The 14,957-nt window shown below is 43.2% G+C and overlaps 1 protein-coding gene across 1 annotated transcript in view; it reads right to left on the bottom strand.

The window, feature by feature from the left end:
* PIGG (phosphatidylinositol glycan anchor biosynthesis class G) overlaps positions 1-14,259 on the bottom strand; it is an 88,041-nt gene extending 73,782 nt beyond the window's left edge. Inside the window, exons 1-5 of the mRNA XM_030467779.1 lie at positions 14,082-14,259; positions 8,365-8,570; positions 7,431-7,640; positions 5,994-6,182; positions 484-622 (exon numbers count right to left, since the gene is read on the bottom strand). Of these exons, the coding sequence (XP_030323639.1) occupies positions 484-622; positions 5,994-6,182; positions 7,431-7,640; positions 8,365-8,570; positions 14,082-14,241 (904 nt within the window). The 5' untranslated portion in view covers positions 14,242-14,259. The remainder of the gene's footprint in view (positions 1-483; positions 623-5,993; positions 6,183-7,430; positions 7,641-8,364; positions 8,571-14,081) is intronic.
* Between the last annotated feature and the right edge of the window lie 698 nt (positions 14,260-14,957).

Below are 14,957 nucleotides of genomic sequence, written 5' to 3'. Positions count from 1 at the left end.
TTGTCATCCCTTTATGCCTTCACAAGAGTGATTATTCTCCTTTTCTGCTGCTTTTAGCATTAGAAATTGTTAACTCCTCCATGCTGGCTGTTTGAGAGGGAAGAATGGAGGCCAGGGAACTATCCTGGCCAAAAAAAGACACAACTTAGAACTCGTTACAAATAGGGTTTTATTTCTAATCCTATTTACCAGGATCCCAGGATCCCAACAAAAGATCTTATGAGGTCTCAATACTCAAGTAAGATAGTGCAGCAAAAAGTTTATCTCTGAGAGATACCCAGTTCTCAGTGTTTAGAAAACTTCTTGGTTTCAACATGAAACAGAAGCAAACTCTAGCAAAAGCATAATTTTAGGTCACACAGAATGGGCTTTGCCATATAACTGTAAAACAAACCAAAGCACTGTTCCAAAAGAATTTTAGACCCACTTTCTATCAGAGATGGTTCCATGTTCTAGAAAAGGTCATGCTTTTTCAATTCTTACCACTTCTTTTTTCAAAAGCAGAGCTGATAAACAGCAATGGTGTGAGAATTTCTCCTTCTGAAGAACCACCATGACTACCTGTTTCAGACATCCCATGATCCCCACAAACAACTAGCAAATTGGGCAGAGAATCCTCTTCCTGCATGTAACAGAAATATATTTTGGTTATTGTACAAACAAGATATGTATATATAATGTTTCATTATTTCTATAGTTTTTACTCATTAGTACTTCACAAAATAAATTCTGTTTTTAAAACTGGCTCATTACACCTGAGGCAGATTATAAGACATGCCTACAACTGAGAGCAATGCATTAACATTCATTTTTAACAGTTAAGGCACACATACGTATCTAATGTATTTGTCAGTACATTGCAAAATACAATACAAAATACAAAAATACAAATAAAATACAAAATACAGTATGATACAAAAAAACACAAAAAGTTTTAAAAAACACTCTCACAAAGTCACAAGAAACAGTCTGAGTGATTAAATGCAAGTGATACTGTGGGAAGAAAAACAGGAGTTCAGGACCAGCAGCATTAGAAGTATTCACCCCCTCAATTTAGAAATATAGAATAATATAACCATTTTTGACCACCATTAGCCTAGCATCACCCAAGTCCACCACTAAAACCATGTCCCTCAGCACCACATCTACATGCCTTTAAAAAACCTGCAAGGATGGCAACCAAAACACTTCCCTGGGCAGCTTGTTCCAGTTTCTGACAAGCCTGACAATAAATTTTTCCTAATATCATTCTAAATCCTCCTGGCACAATTTGAGGCTGTTTCCTCTTGCTCTATTGTGTGCTACTTGGGAAAAGAGACAAACACCCATCTCACTACAACCTCTTACCAGGTAGTTGTAGAAAGCAAGGTCTCCCCTCATCAGACAGAACAACCTCCATTCCCTCAGATTATTCCCTCAGATTATTTCCCTAAGATTATTTCTTGAGACCCTTCATCAACTTCTTCCCCTTCTCTGGACACACTCCAGCAACTCCATGTCCTTCTTGCAGTGACATGCCCAAAACTGAACACAGTATTCAAGGTGCCAAGTACAGGGACACAATCACTTCCCTTGTCCTCTGGCCACACTACTTCTGACACCAGCCAGGAATGGCCACCTCAGCACACTGCTGGCTCATATTCAGATGTCAATCAACTCACCCAGGTCTTATGCCACTGTGCAGCTTTTCAGCCATCTTTCCCAAATCTGTAGCGTTGCATGGGGTTGTTGTGAACCAAGCACAGGACCCAATTTTTGGCCTTGCAGAACCTCACACAATTGGCCTCATTCCCTAGGTCCAGTCTGTCCAGATGCCTCTGCACAGTCTTCCTATCCTCTAGCTGACCAACACTCCCTCACAGCTTGGTGTCATCTGCAAACTTACTGAGGGTGCACTCAATCCTGTTGTCCAGACGACTGGCCACAGTACTACAGCCTGGGGAACACCACTTGTGACCAGCCACCAACTGAATGTAACTCCATTCACCACAACTCTCTGGGCCCAGCCATCCAAGCATCGTTTTACTCAGGGAAGACTAGTTCAGTCCTGGCCATGAGGAGCCAGTTTCTCCAGGGGAATGCTGCAGGAAATTGTGGCAAAGGCTTTACTAAAATCAAGGTAGATAACATCCATACTATTTCCCTCACCCACTAAGTGGGTCACCTCATCAGAGGAGATCAGGCTGGTCAGGCAGAACCTGCCTTTCACAGACCCCTTCCTGACTGGGCCTGATCACCTGCTTGTCCCAGGTGTGCCATACAAGGACACTTAAGATGATCTCCTCCATAACCTCCCCTGGCACCAAAGTCAGACTGACAGACTTGTAGCTCCCCAGATGCTCCTTCAGGCCCTTCTTGTACAGGTGTCATATTTTCTATTCTCTAGCCAACAGGGACCTCCGCAGTTAGCCAGGACTGCTGAAAGATGATAGAAAGCCAGTTGGAGAACATTTCCCCCAGCTCCTTCAGCACCCTTGGCTGAATTCCCATAGTCTATGGCTGGCCCCATAGACTTCTGAGTGTCTTTAAGTGGTGTAGCAGGTAGCAAACCATCTCCCTTTGGCTTACAGGGGCTCCATTCTTCTCCTCAGCCCTAACTTTCAGCTCAGGGGAGCTGGGTACTTGGAAATTAATTGGTTCTGCTACTAAAGATTGAGGCAAAGAAGTCATTAAGTACTTTAGCCCTTTACTCAGCCTTTGCCACTATATTTACTCCCACATCCAATAAACCCTCCTTAGTTGTTAATGTATGTGTAGAAACATATTATTAATGTCTTTTTAGACAACAACAACATTTAGTTCTAGTTAGGCTCTTCTAATTTACTCCCTGCATAGATTAACAACGTATTTGCAGTCCTCCTTGGTTGCCTGCCAATTCTTCCAAAGGCCAAACCCTCTCCTTTTCTTACTCAAAGTCCCAGCCAAATCTCTATTCAGCCAATCCAGTCTTCTTCCCTTCCAGCTCATCTTTCGGCTGGAGGAGACACAGGAAGAGCCTGTTCTTGTGTCTTCAACAATTTCTTCTAAAAGACCATTCATCCTTCCAGGACTCCTTTGTGCTTCCCAATAGACTGTCAACCAGTCTCCTGAACAGGAGTCTGTAAGAAGTTTGTAAGTCTGCCCTTACAAGCTCCAAGCTAGAAGTTCTGCTGACCCTTCTTACATCTAGAAGTATTGAAAGTTTATAATTTCATGATCACTATGCCCAAGACAGCCTCTGAATCTCTCACCACCCACAAGTCCTTCTCTGTTCACAAGCAGCAGGTCCAGCAGGGTGCATTTCCTAGTTGGTTCCCCCACAAGCTGTGTCAAGTTATTTCTGCACCTCTGTTGAGTTTTTAATATAACATAAATGCTAAACTAGTATTATTACAAATCATCATCATGGCTTGGCTTCGTGAACGAAGATTTCAGAAGGGCTCTCTCCCCACACTTGCCGCAAGCGCGCTGATGGCTGATGAGGGACAGGCAGCGTGGCTGCAAAAGGCACAGCAGAAAGTCTCTTGGGAGGGGACAGCCAAGGCACGGTTCCTTCTGCGGTGTCTCTTCTCCTTAAGACTGATCCTACTGTGCTCTCAAAGGAGGCAGCAGCGTTATGGATGGTGTCTCCATGTCTCCCGACTGGAGGCCAGAGGGAAGCATCAATGGCAGTCAATATGGCCACAGTTGACGGATTGTTTCAGGGAGTCCTTGTATCTCTTCTTCGGGGCTCCTCTGTTGCAAGTTCACCATACAGCACAATCTTAGGGAGGGGCTGATCCTCCAACCTGGAGATGTGCCCTGCCCAGCACAGCTGCATCCTCAGTATCATGGCCTCCATACTGGTGACCCCTGCCTGTTCAAGGCCAGTAACATTGGTCATGTAGTCAGTCCAGTGGATATTTAGGATTGTCCAGAGGCAGCACTGAGGGAAGTGTTCAAGGAGTCACAGGTGGTGGTGGCAGATGACCCATGATTCAGACCCATATAAAAGAGTAGACAGTACAATGGCTCTGTAGACACTAATCTTTGTACTTTTCTTCAGGTGCTTATTGCTTCAGACTCTTTTATGAAGCCTTCCAAATGCTCTGTATGCCTTTGCTGATCTGTTGTCTGTCTCTTTATCGATCTTGGCATCCAAGGAAATAATGCATCCCAGATAGCAGAACTGCTGGACTGTCTCTAGCTGACTCACCAATTTGATGTAGGGATGATGGAAGTCTTCCTGTGGTGCAGGCTGGTAGAGAACTTCTGTCTTCTTCAAGTTCACTTCCAGCCCAAAAAGACCTGCAGCCTCTGTAAAGCAGGATGTTATGCACTGCAGAGGTGCTTCTGTGTGAGAAACGAGTGTGGCATCATCAGCAAAAAGCAACTCTGGGACTCTGATTTAAGGTCTTGGTGTGGGCCTTCAATCACCTTAGGCTGAAGAGGATTCCATCAGTACCATATCAGATGTTAATGCAATTTTCTTCATCGAGGTCTGCTGTGGCCATTTGGAGCATCATGCTGAATATGATTGTGAATAAAGTGGGTGTGAGAACGCCGCCTTGTTTCACACCATTGATTATTGGGAAGGATTCAGAGAGTGCATCACCATATCTGACTTGGCCCCACTGATCCTCATGTAGCAGGATGACCATTTTGAGGAACTTGGGGAGGCATCCCAATCGTTTCAAGATCTGCCACAGGCCCTTTCTGCTCACAGTGACAAAAGTTTTAGTGAGGTCAATGAATGTCACATAAAGACCTTTGTTCTGTTGCCTACACTTCTCTTGCAGTTGTCTGAGTACAAATACCATGTCTGTGGTACTCCTCTTGGCTCTGAAACCTCACTGGCTTTCAGGTAGGACTTCCTCTGCTATAGCAGGTATTAATCTATTCAAAAGTATTCTTGCAAGGATTTTTCCAGCAATGGAGATCAGAGTTATTATTACAAATATTAATCTAATAGAAAAATATAATCCTATTTCTAATTGCTTCTAATATCTCAAGTGCTTTTGGAATAGAAATCTGATTGGACTGAAAGGAAACTATGTTTATTTTTCCAAATAAAGAGAAAGAGAAGCATAACTAGGGCCTGACCAACAATTTGAACCCAACAAATCAAAGACAGCAAGAATAAACATTGTAATTCCATAAAAAAGCCACTTTATCATCTCTAGTTATTGCCAGTACCCGCTGTATCCACAAATAAAGTGTTTTTAATGTTTCTGTACTCAAAACAGAAATAAGAGGCTTGTATATATTTGGAAGAACATAAAAACTAAACACAAAACAAAAAAAATGAAACTAAACTATAACGTATATGGACATATGGCAAAACCATTGCTACATTCATGAGATTATAAGTTCCACAAGCAGGATTTAACCTCTTTTTTCATACGATAGTATCATCCATTTGTCTAAAAATTTCATGAGCAACTACTCTGAATTGTAGTTGCCAAAAATAAACAAGAAAAAATCTTCAGGCCACTTGGAAGTAGAACTTGGTATTTCAACATCTAGACTATTAAGGTAAGTGACATCTTATATTTCCAAATCTAAAAACAGATTCAGATTTCATAATTTATGTGCATAAGAAAAATGCTGTTTACAATCACTATTTCCACTTGAATCTTCTCAATATCTAAGAATTAGCTATGGCTTCAGAACTGCAGAAACCAAAACCATGGTGATTTCTCCTGAATCCTATTACAAGAAAGGATACCAAGCATCGTTTCAACTCATAAGCAATAAAAGAATTTTGGCATACATTCCTCTCTTCTTTCTGCACACTAAGGGGGACTTATTTCCCACAGCTCATCAGAAAACACTGCTTAGAGATGTTACTAAGGTCAGTCAGTAAAGCTTTAAAAATGCTAGACTATAGTGTTGCCTAGAAAATGGTCAGGGAAGGAAAAGAACAGAGGAATACCCACTTTGGTCTAGGCATAAAAAAGCTACCACAGACAAAAAAGCAAGCATTTTAATGTTAGTCCACAACTAAAAGACATTGATCCAAGAAGCTATATTACCTTTGAAAGAAGCGAAATATGAATCTTTTTCAGGATGTTGTCCATTTCATGAAGTTTCGGTCCCACTAATGGGCTGTTTGGTCCAGTCATATGTCCTATATGGTCGAGTCCCAGGTAATGCAGTATTAGAAGATCCCAGTCTTCTCTCTTTAACACTCTATCCAAATGCCTGGTAACATTATCATCAACCTCAGAAATAAAAGGAAACCGATTAAAAGATAAGAATAATTCCCTTTTTCTAAAAAGCAAAGAAAAATTACACACTATCCATGAAAATTCTGTAAAATCCAATGAGAATTACAATAGCTCACAACGTTACCGAGGAAAAAAAAAATCATGTCAATTTAGGCAAATGTCAGGCAGTCAAAAAAATACATCTTACTAAACAGATTCATTTCACTGCTTTCTGATTATGAGGCATCAGATTATGTATAGAGAAAATTGGTTCCTACGCTTCCACAGATACTTCTTCAAGCTACTTCAGGAAATTTTCAGTCACTTCACACTCTTGATTTATCACTTCACAAGAAGCGTGGGAAAAGCCTCTCATTGGTGCTTGGAAGCGCAGGAGAAAAAAAATCCCTCTTGCTTTTTCAACTCAATTTTTGCTACTGTGCGAACACAAAAGGCTTGCTGTAAGAAAAAGGACAACAACATAGCAGGAAAGAAAAAAAATTTGAAAACTGCATGTTCTCCTGCTTAGGTTGACAGCTTATTTCTAGTAGCATATTTTTCTCCCTGGATATTAACAACCCTTACATAATTTCACATGTAACATCACTTCAGATATCACTCTGGATATAGCTATCTAAAAAAACATTGTAATAAAATACTTACATCAGTAGCAGCAAGGCAATGGCCTGACTTTTTTCAAATCATAAAGGTGAAAAATATTAATTATTTACTCTTTTAGTGTGCCCAAAATATGAATTTTCACAACTCCTTTCATTTACTGTCTATGCTTCCTTTTTGATAACCTACTTAAACACTACTCATATTGCAATTCATAAAAACAACTATAAATACTATAGAAAGCATGCCTCTAAGAAACCAAGATTACACATTAATAAGTCTTTTTTAAAAGACAGTACATACTAATGTAAATGTGATAGTGAACTAAAAAATGGACAGTGTAATTCTTAAACAAAGCAAGCGATCTAAATTTCTGCCATAGGTTTTGTGAGGATATCATAGGTTTAGGACAGTTACACAGTAACACACCCTCTGTCACTGTATCATCCAAACAATTCCCACAACATATGCATAAGGGACTGAAACGTTCAACCCCACATTGCCAACACCAAAAATACATGTATTTCTATTTAATTGCGAGGTTTGCATTTCAGAGCAAGGACAGTTTTATTCACTCATTCGTGAAGGTGCCACTGTGTGTTTTAACTCATATTATTTAATCTGAGATTATACAAATCCTCTCACCTCTGTAAAATCTGACACAAAAAAGGAAGTTGTTCCATCATATTCCACAAAATGTTTTGGAAACAATTTAACCCAAGTATCATCACCATAAAAGATTATTCTTTTCCCAGCTGTTTTTGCCTGCCATATCAGGTTATCATCCAACAGAGCTGGAGAATTGAGGTTCACAATAACATCAATGAAAGCAGGTATGCCACCTGTCATCAAAGCCTACATAAAACAAGAATAAAATAGAGATATATTAGCAGAAACCACAAATTTTCCAATATTCAGAAGACATTATAAGAGGAAGCAATGAAGCAGCAGGCAGAGGAATTACATTTTCAGTAAAGAACAGAAGCTGCCACATCCCATCACCACAGTGCTAGCTGACATCAGAGATAATACCTTCTTTACAGAAAACTAAAAGCAATATTTTGTTAATTACCTGGCATCAAAAGTTTTGTTAAGTCAGCTGAAATTCACAATATACTGGTCATTAAATCACCAAAAAGACAGTTTTCAATTCCTTAGTAAACTGACTTGACACAGCAATAACAATGGTAACATATTCATAAGTGTAATTAAGAATCTTCTTGAAAATTAAGTCCACCCCTCAGGTGTCACCAGACTTGACACTCCCTAACTCCCAGTATCCTTCTAGCTGACCTACCAGGGCTCACTCTCTCAGCTTCTTCAGTGCAAGAAATGTCACTCAGATCTGTCGCAGAAAAGCCTGGGTGATCAAGTATTTTCACGACACAGCCAAAAGGCAGGAAGATACAGCAAATCGGGATTCTTACTACGGGCACAACTATAGCAAAGCAACTCTCAGCCATTATTTGCAGTAGTCCAACAAACCTGCCCCTATGCCAACTGCATGCATATGAAACACCCAACTTTCAAAACTTTCTTAAATGGAAGCACCCTCCTAAGTGGAAAAAAACCCACTTACCTTAATCCGAGGCATGGTCACAGTGGGAGGTTTTGCTTCAGCGATGAAACTGTAGGATGTCCCTTTTTCAACAACTTGTGTTGTATATGGCATGAACTGTTTACCTTTGGATCCAAATACAAAGTCATCTCTCAAAGCATCTATCAACACAATGACAACTTTTTTGAAAAGCGGTGATGGAATCTTGGTCCAATTAGAAACCATTCCTAAACAAAAACAGAAAGCGTTTATAAAAGTTATCAACAAATTTTAACAATGGTTAGACAGAATTTAAAGGACAACTTCACGAAAGGAATGAGGTGCTTCCAGCTTCCTTATTAACTTTACTTTCATCAGTGAGAAGCTGCAAATGATAGTAAATATGAGAAGCAACCAGAGAAAGCCATCCAGCATAGGAAGGACACAAGAACAGCAACACATCCAATACAGACTAGGAAGGAAAATACAATGTGAATGGAATGCACAATGTGAAATTGGAAGAACTGAGGGTAAGCACTGAAATGAAGAAGATTCAAAGAATAAGAAGGGATGCTAGCTTCTTTGGGATTAATTTAGTAAACTACATATATCTAACAGACAACTTTTGTTAGGAAAAAAGATGCAGCATTTATCTGTGCTCATATCCGATTTTGAACATCAGACCATATCTCAAGCAATGCCTCATCAAATCCCACTGCAAGAGAAGCGGAACTGCTTCACATAAATTTGAAGGGAAATATTTGTGCACACTTGTGCCCTTCAAGACAGAAGACCATATGCCAGGATAGTTTGGTGATGGCAGCTGAAAGGCCACATTCCTACACCAGACTCCCCAAAACTTGCTATATGGGCAGGTACAGCAAAACACTGCTGTGTGTCAGGTAGCAGGCACTGTCAAGCCTTCAAGCCCACCTCTTGTTCCTCTTGTGCTGCTGGCTTCAGCAACTCTTCACATGCATTGAGTTTTGTCCACATGGTAACATTTATCTTTTACAGCGGAATTTTTTGGCCCAACCTCTACAGGTCCCATACCTCTACCAGGAAAAAAAAAACACAGATGGACAAAACAGGCAGGCAGGAGTGCCAGGAGGCCGGCATTGATTATCAAGAAACTCCTTGACTCATTTAAAGGTAAAAACAAAAGTTTACAGAGGATGGAAGCAAGGACAGATACCCTGGGAGAAATACAGAGAAGTAGTCAGAGAAGCAAGCGATCAGGTTAGGAAAGCAAAAGCACAAAGAGAACTGGATCTGACAAGGTGGGGTAATGGCAACAAGAAAAATTTCTATAAATAGGTCAATTATAAGAGGAAGATCAGGGAAAACGTGGGCCCAATCCAGAAGGAAACAGGAGAGCTGGTCATCCAAAATGCAGAAAAGGCCAAGGTACTCAATGACTCCTTTGCCTCTGTCTTCACTAGCAAAGTCTCTGGGCACACTCTTCATGTTATAGAAGCTGAAGGCAGGGACTGGGCGAAGGAAGATCCCCCAGTATAGATGAAGAGACCACATAAAGAACCTGAAGGTGAACAAGTCCATGGGACCCACAGCTCCAGAAAGAACTGGCAGATGAAGTTGCAAAGCCACTGTCCATCATATTTGGTATGGTGAAGTATCTGCTAAGTGGAAAAGGGGAAACAGAACCCCCATTTTCAAAAATGGAAAAAAAGATGACCCAGGGAACCACAAGCCAGTCAGTCTCACCTCTGTGCCTGACAAGATCATGGATCCTCCTCCATGGATCCTCCTGAAGGCTCTACTCAGGCATGTGAACAATAAAAGGGTGATTGCTGACAGCCAATGGCTTCACTATGGGCAAGTCCTGCCTGAACTAATTTGGTGGTCTTTTATGATGGGGTCACATAAGTGCACAAAGACATAACAACAGATGACATCTACCTGAACCTGTGCAAAGCATTCGACACTGTCCCACATGACATTCTGGTCTCTAAACTGGAGTGATACAGATTTGATAGATGGACCAGTCATAGGGTAAGGAACAGACTGTATGGTTGCACTCAAAGAGTTGTGACCAATGGCTCAGTGTCCAAATGGAGATGTGTGATGAGTGGTGCTCCTCAAGGGTCAGTACTCAGGTGCTATTTAATGTCTTTGCCCGTGACTTGGACAGCAGAATTGAATGCACCCTCAGCAAGTTTGCTGATGACACCAAACTGTGTGGTGAAGTCAACACACTGAAGGAAAGGGATGCCATGCAGAGGGACCTTGATAGGCTTTAGAACTGGGTTTGTGCAAACAAAAATTGTGAGCTGTCAATGTGTGCCTGCAGCCTAGAAAGCCAACCATGTCCTGGGCTGCAGCAAAAGAAGCAGAGACAGCCACCCAAGGGAGATGATTCTTCTCTGCTGTTATGAGACCCCACCTCATGTACTGTGTCCAGTTCTAGAGTCTCCAACATAAGAAGAACATAGAGCTCCTTGAGCATGTCCAGAGAAGAGCCACTAAAATTATCAGAGGTCTAAAGCATCTAAAGCATCTAAAACAGACTAAGCAAGTTGGGGTTGTTTAGTCTCAAGAAGAGAAGGCTCTGAGGTGACCTTACAGTAACCTTCCAATGTCTGAAGCGGGCTTATAAGAAAGCTGGGATAGGGCTTTTAGCACAGGTTTGCAGCAAGAAGACTGGAGGAAATAGTTTAAAACTTGAAGAGGGGAGATTTAGGCTAGACATTAGGAAAAAAATCTTTCCTGTGAGGGCACTGAGATGCTGGACAGATTACCCAAAGAAGTTGTGGCTGCCCCCTGCCTGAAGTGTTCAAGAACAAGATGGATGGGGCCTTGAGCAACCTGGTCTAGTGTCCCTGCCCATGCAGTCAGGGTAGAACTAGATTATCTTTAAGGCCCCTTCCAACCCAAACCATTCTATGATTCTATGAAAACTGAAGCAGAATTGATCCTACCCATGGATCTCAGACAACATTGTGATTAATCAGCCACTCAATACATGTGTTATATAAAGTTTAGGGGGTTCACACTCCTTTGGATGCGTTTCTTAGTAAGTGGTTGACAATTTGGAAAGGTCATAGATAATGTTTCCTCTAAAAAGAGAGCTTCAGAATATCCTCAAAAACTGTATTTTTGGGTGCATTGATAAGCATCAAAAAACTGATGTTCACAGAATCCTTACTGCTAGTGACTTTTGCAGATAAGGACACTGCAGAGGGAGGAACCACAGGAGGGAGAAGAAAATCTCAAAAACAAAATGCTAATTGTCAGCAACTTTCAGTAAAATTACAATGTTTTTCCCAGGATGGAATTACCAAGTTGCCAGGCATGCTTTGGCTTTCAGTAAAAAAAAAAAAAAAGAAAAGCACAACTGGGTTCACTGTACTGTTAGTTAAATCTTTCTAATAATCCACATACATAATCATCACAGTTGGAAGAGAACATAAGATCACCACACCCAACTGTCAGCATCCCCTCCCGAATAAAGCACACATATCAACCTCTGTATCACCCACTAGAGCATGTCCTGAGCATGTAATCTACACAGTTTTTAAATATTTCCAAAGATGGTGATTCCACCACCTCCCAGGGCAGCCCCTTCCAACACCTGACTACTCTCTCTTCCTCGTACCTAGTACAAACCTCCCCTGTTGCAACTTCAGGCCATTTCCTCCAAGTGCTATCATTGTTCACTTGAGAAAAGAATCCTGTTACACCCCAACAGTTGCTTTAAAAAATAAAACTTGCAGGACACCAAAAAATGTTCATATCATAAACACAGGCACCTTACTCACAACTCACTCCTACAGTGTTACTCATCACTAAGTCTGAGTGTTGAGAAATGCAAAGGAATTAGAACCTGCTTACAAACCACCTGAAAATACTTATTACATGATAGCTAGAGCAACATGTTGTGCAATCCCTGCCATGCAGTTTGCTTATTTATCCCTGTTATTATTTAGGAAGCAGTTACTTTAAATGAAGCTGGACTTCTGTAAGCAGTGCTGAAAACCGCAGGGTGTACAAAAAAGTCACCACAGTGATGTGCTGAAGGGATTCACTGGTATACAAGCAACTACACAACTTTACCAGACATCCCACAGGTGAGGCAGCATAAATTGAATGGCAGTCAGGGTTGCTTCTCAAAGTGAAACATTCAGGAAATGCAGAAGCACTGAAGAATATTTTTTTCTGAAGAGATCTAAAGTAGGTTGGAAGCCGCCTGTATAAGGCTTCTTTAGTAAGCAGTTCCCTGCCTTCAGAGTTTATCATTCAGAGCAAGATATCACTGCAAGCACATTGCACCCCAAAAACTATAGAAAGGAAGTACTTCCACTGCCAGTGCATTTTTGTCTGCCTGTACCCAGGATTCCCAGTAACAGGCCTATATTTAAAATGTAGAGCCCTGTGATACACATTTATACACTTCAATTCAAACCAGTAAAATCAGTCCTCTACAAACCCAAATGTCTGCTGCTTTCCTTTCACCCAAACAAGTGTCCCTCAGTGTTAGCCTCCTGATAATGCTACTGATGACTCACAGCAGCCTATCTGACATCTTTGACAGCCTTGGTAATCTCCAGCTAAAAAGCAACCTACCATTGGCAGCATCCACTCAGGTCTGATACCAGATTAGATTCCTTCAGTGTTTCTGCTTAAGTGATATCAGCGCACCACACTCAACATTACAAAACTTTCTTCTCCCTCCACTATTTCTCACCATTTAAGTAAGCCTATGCCAACACACAGTGTCATACACTCTAAAAAAAATTAAAAATAAAAAGCAGCTAGAGATGAAGTTTGGCAGTTACAACCCCGTTCCACCGAGTTAACCATAAGCAGATGTCTCAGGCAAGAGCTTTGTATAAGAAAGGTATTACTCAATTCAGCTGTCCACTGAACAAGCGTTTCACTTCAAAATCTTCACACACTGGTAAAAAATACTTCTTCAAGTACACATTTCTCTTCTTCACATTATTTTAATACAAATTGTGACTAGACAGTATCAGCACCTCCTTTACTCTTCATGCAAAAGATGCTAGCAAACTTTAGTTTAATAATTTCAGCTAAGGAGTACAGCAAGATGATCATGAGATCATGATTTCGGAGAAACAGTAATGTATGTTGCGCATTTTGCAATCTGACCAGACTGTGAAGGAAATCCATATTATCACAGCTGCTTTCCTCGCTACAGAAGTCTCACTGAAGTGGCACTAGACCAGTCCCACAAAACCAAAACAAGGATTCACAAGTGCAACACAACCAGTAGGTTAACAGAGCAAGCACGTGAAGGGTTATAAGTGAAGCGGCATTTTTTAACACGAACAACTTACCATTACCGAGCATGGGTATGACGGCCGCATCAGTGGTAACAGGTATAAAACGACAAAGAAAGCACAACCTATGAAACTGCGAGAGCTGATGCTTATAGCTTTTTTGCGACCGTGAGTGGATAGAGCTAGCAGTGACCGGTAACTACATGCACAATTAGCTAAGTTCCAAGTTATTTGGGAAACAGGCCTGGAAACACGACGGTGCTACAGCAAGCCGCGCTGCAGCATCCAGGGGCCCGCCGTCACGGGGCCCGCCCTGCCCGCCGCAGGCCCCGAAGACCCCACACAAATTCCCCAGCTGCAGACGCAACGGCGAACGGCAAGACACGAAACCCCACCGGGGCTCCGCCGCCCCGCCCGCCCTGCTCTCCTTCCGGTTCTGGCCGAGGCCAGCAGGGCCGGACCGGGCGCGGCGGGGCTGGTGGCGCCTACTCGGGTTACCTGGGCCGGGCGGGGCCGGTTCGGCGGGAGGATCGCCGCGGGCCTCTCTGCGGCGCAGCGATCTGACAGGCACCGGGAAGAAGCCGCGGAGGAACAGCACGACCCCCAGGGCCTCCAGCAGGAGGCAGGAGGAGGCAAACACACCCGAGCGCAGCCGCATCCTCCCCGCGCAGCCCCGACCTCCGCCGGCCGCGCTCCTCCGCCTCTGGCAGGCGGCACCCGCCCCGCTGCTGACCAACCAGCGCCCAGCGCGCTGCCCGCCTCGCCTCGCCATTGGCTATCGGCCAGCCAACCGCTCCGCGAGAGGGTTGACCCCAACCGGAAGTAGGATCGCTCGGAGAAGGCGGCATGCGGGAGGGGGGAGGAGTGGAATGGGGAGTGGAGTGAGGAGAGAAGTGGAGTGGAGAGAGGAGAGGAGTGGACTGGAGAGAGGAGTGGAGAGTGGAAAGGAGAGGAAACAGGAGTGGACTGAGGAGTGGACTGGAGAGGAGAGAGGAGTGGACTGGAGAGGAGAGAGGAGTGGACTGGAGAGGAGAGAGGAGTGGACTGGAGAGGGAAGAGGAGTGGACTGGAGAGGGAAGAGGAGTGAGAAGAGTGGAGTAGAGAGAGGAGAGGAGTGGGCTGGAGAGTGGAGTGGTGAGTGGAAAAGAGAGGAGAGAGGAGTGGACTGGAGAGGAGAGTGGAGTTGAGTCTCCCAGCGGGCCCTGCCGTGGCGCAGGGAGCGGCCCGGCCCGGCCGTGCGGCTGCAGTCCGGCACTGCCCCGCGTCTTGCGGCGGTGGAGGAGCTGCCGGGGTGGGTGGGGGAATCCCGTGGCCTAGACGCGTGGCATCGGCAGCCGGCGTGGGGCCGGGGAGCTACCGGTTAGGGCCCTAGGA

The sequence above is a fragment of the Calypte anna genome, chromosome Z (assembly GCF_003957555.1).
Source record: "Calypte anna isolate BGI_N300 chromosome Z, bCalAnn1_v1.p, whole genome shotgun sequence".
NCBI classification, from domain to species: domain Eukaryota; kingdom Metazoa; phylum Chordata; class Aves; order Apodiformes; family Trochilidae; genus Calypte; species Calypte anna.
This window is presented reverse-complemented; position numbering and strand designations above follow the sequence as displayed.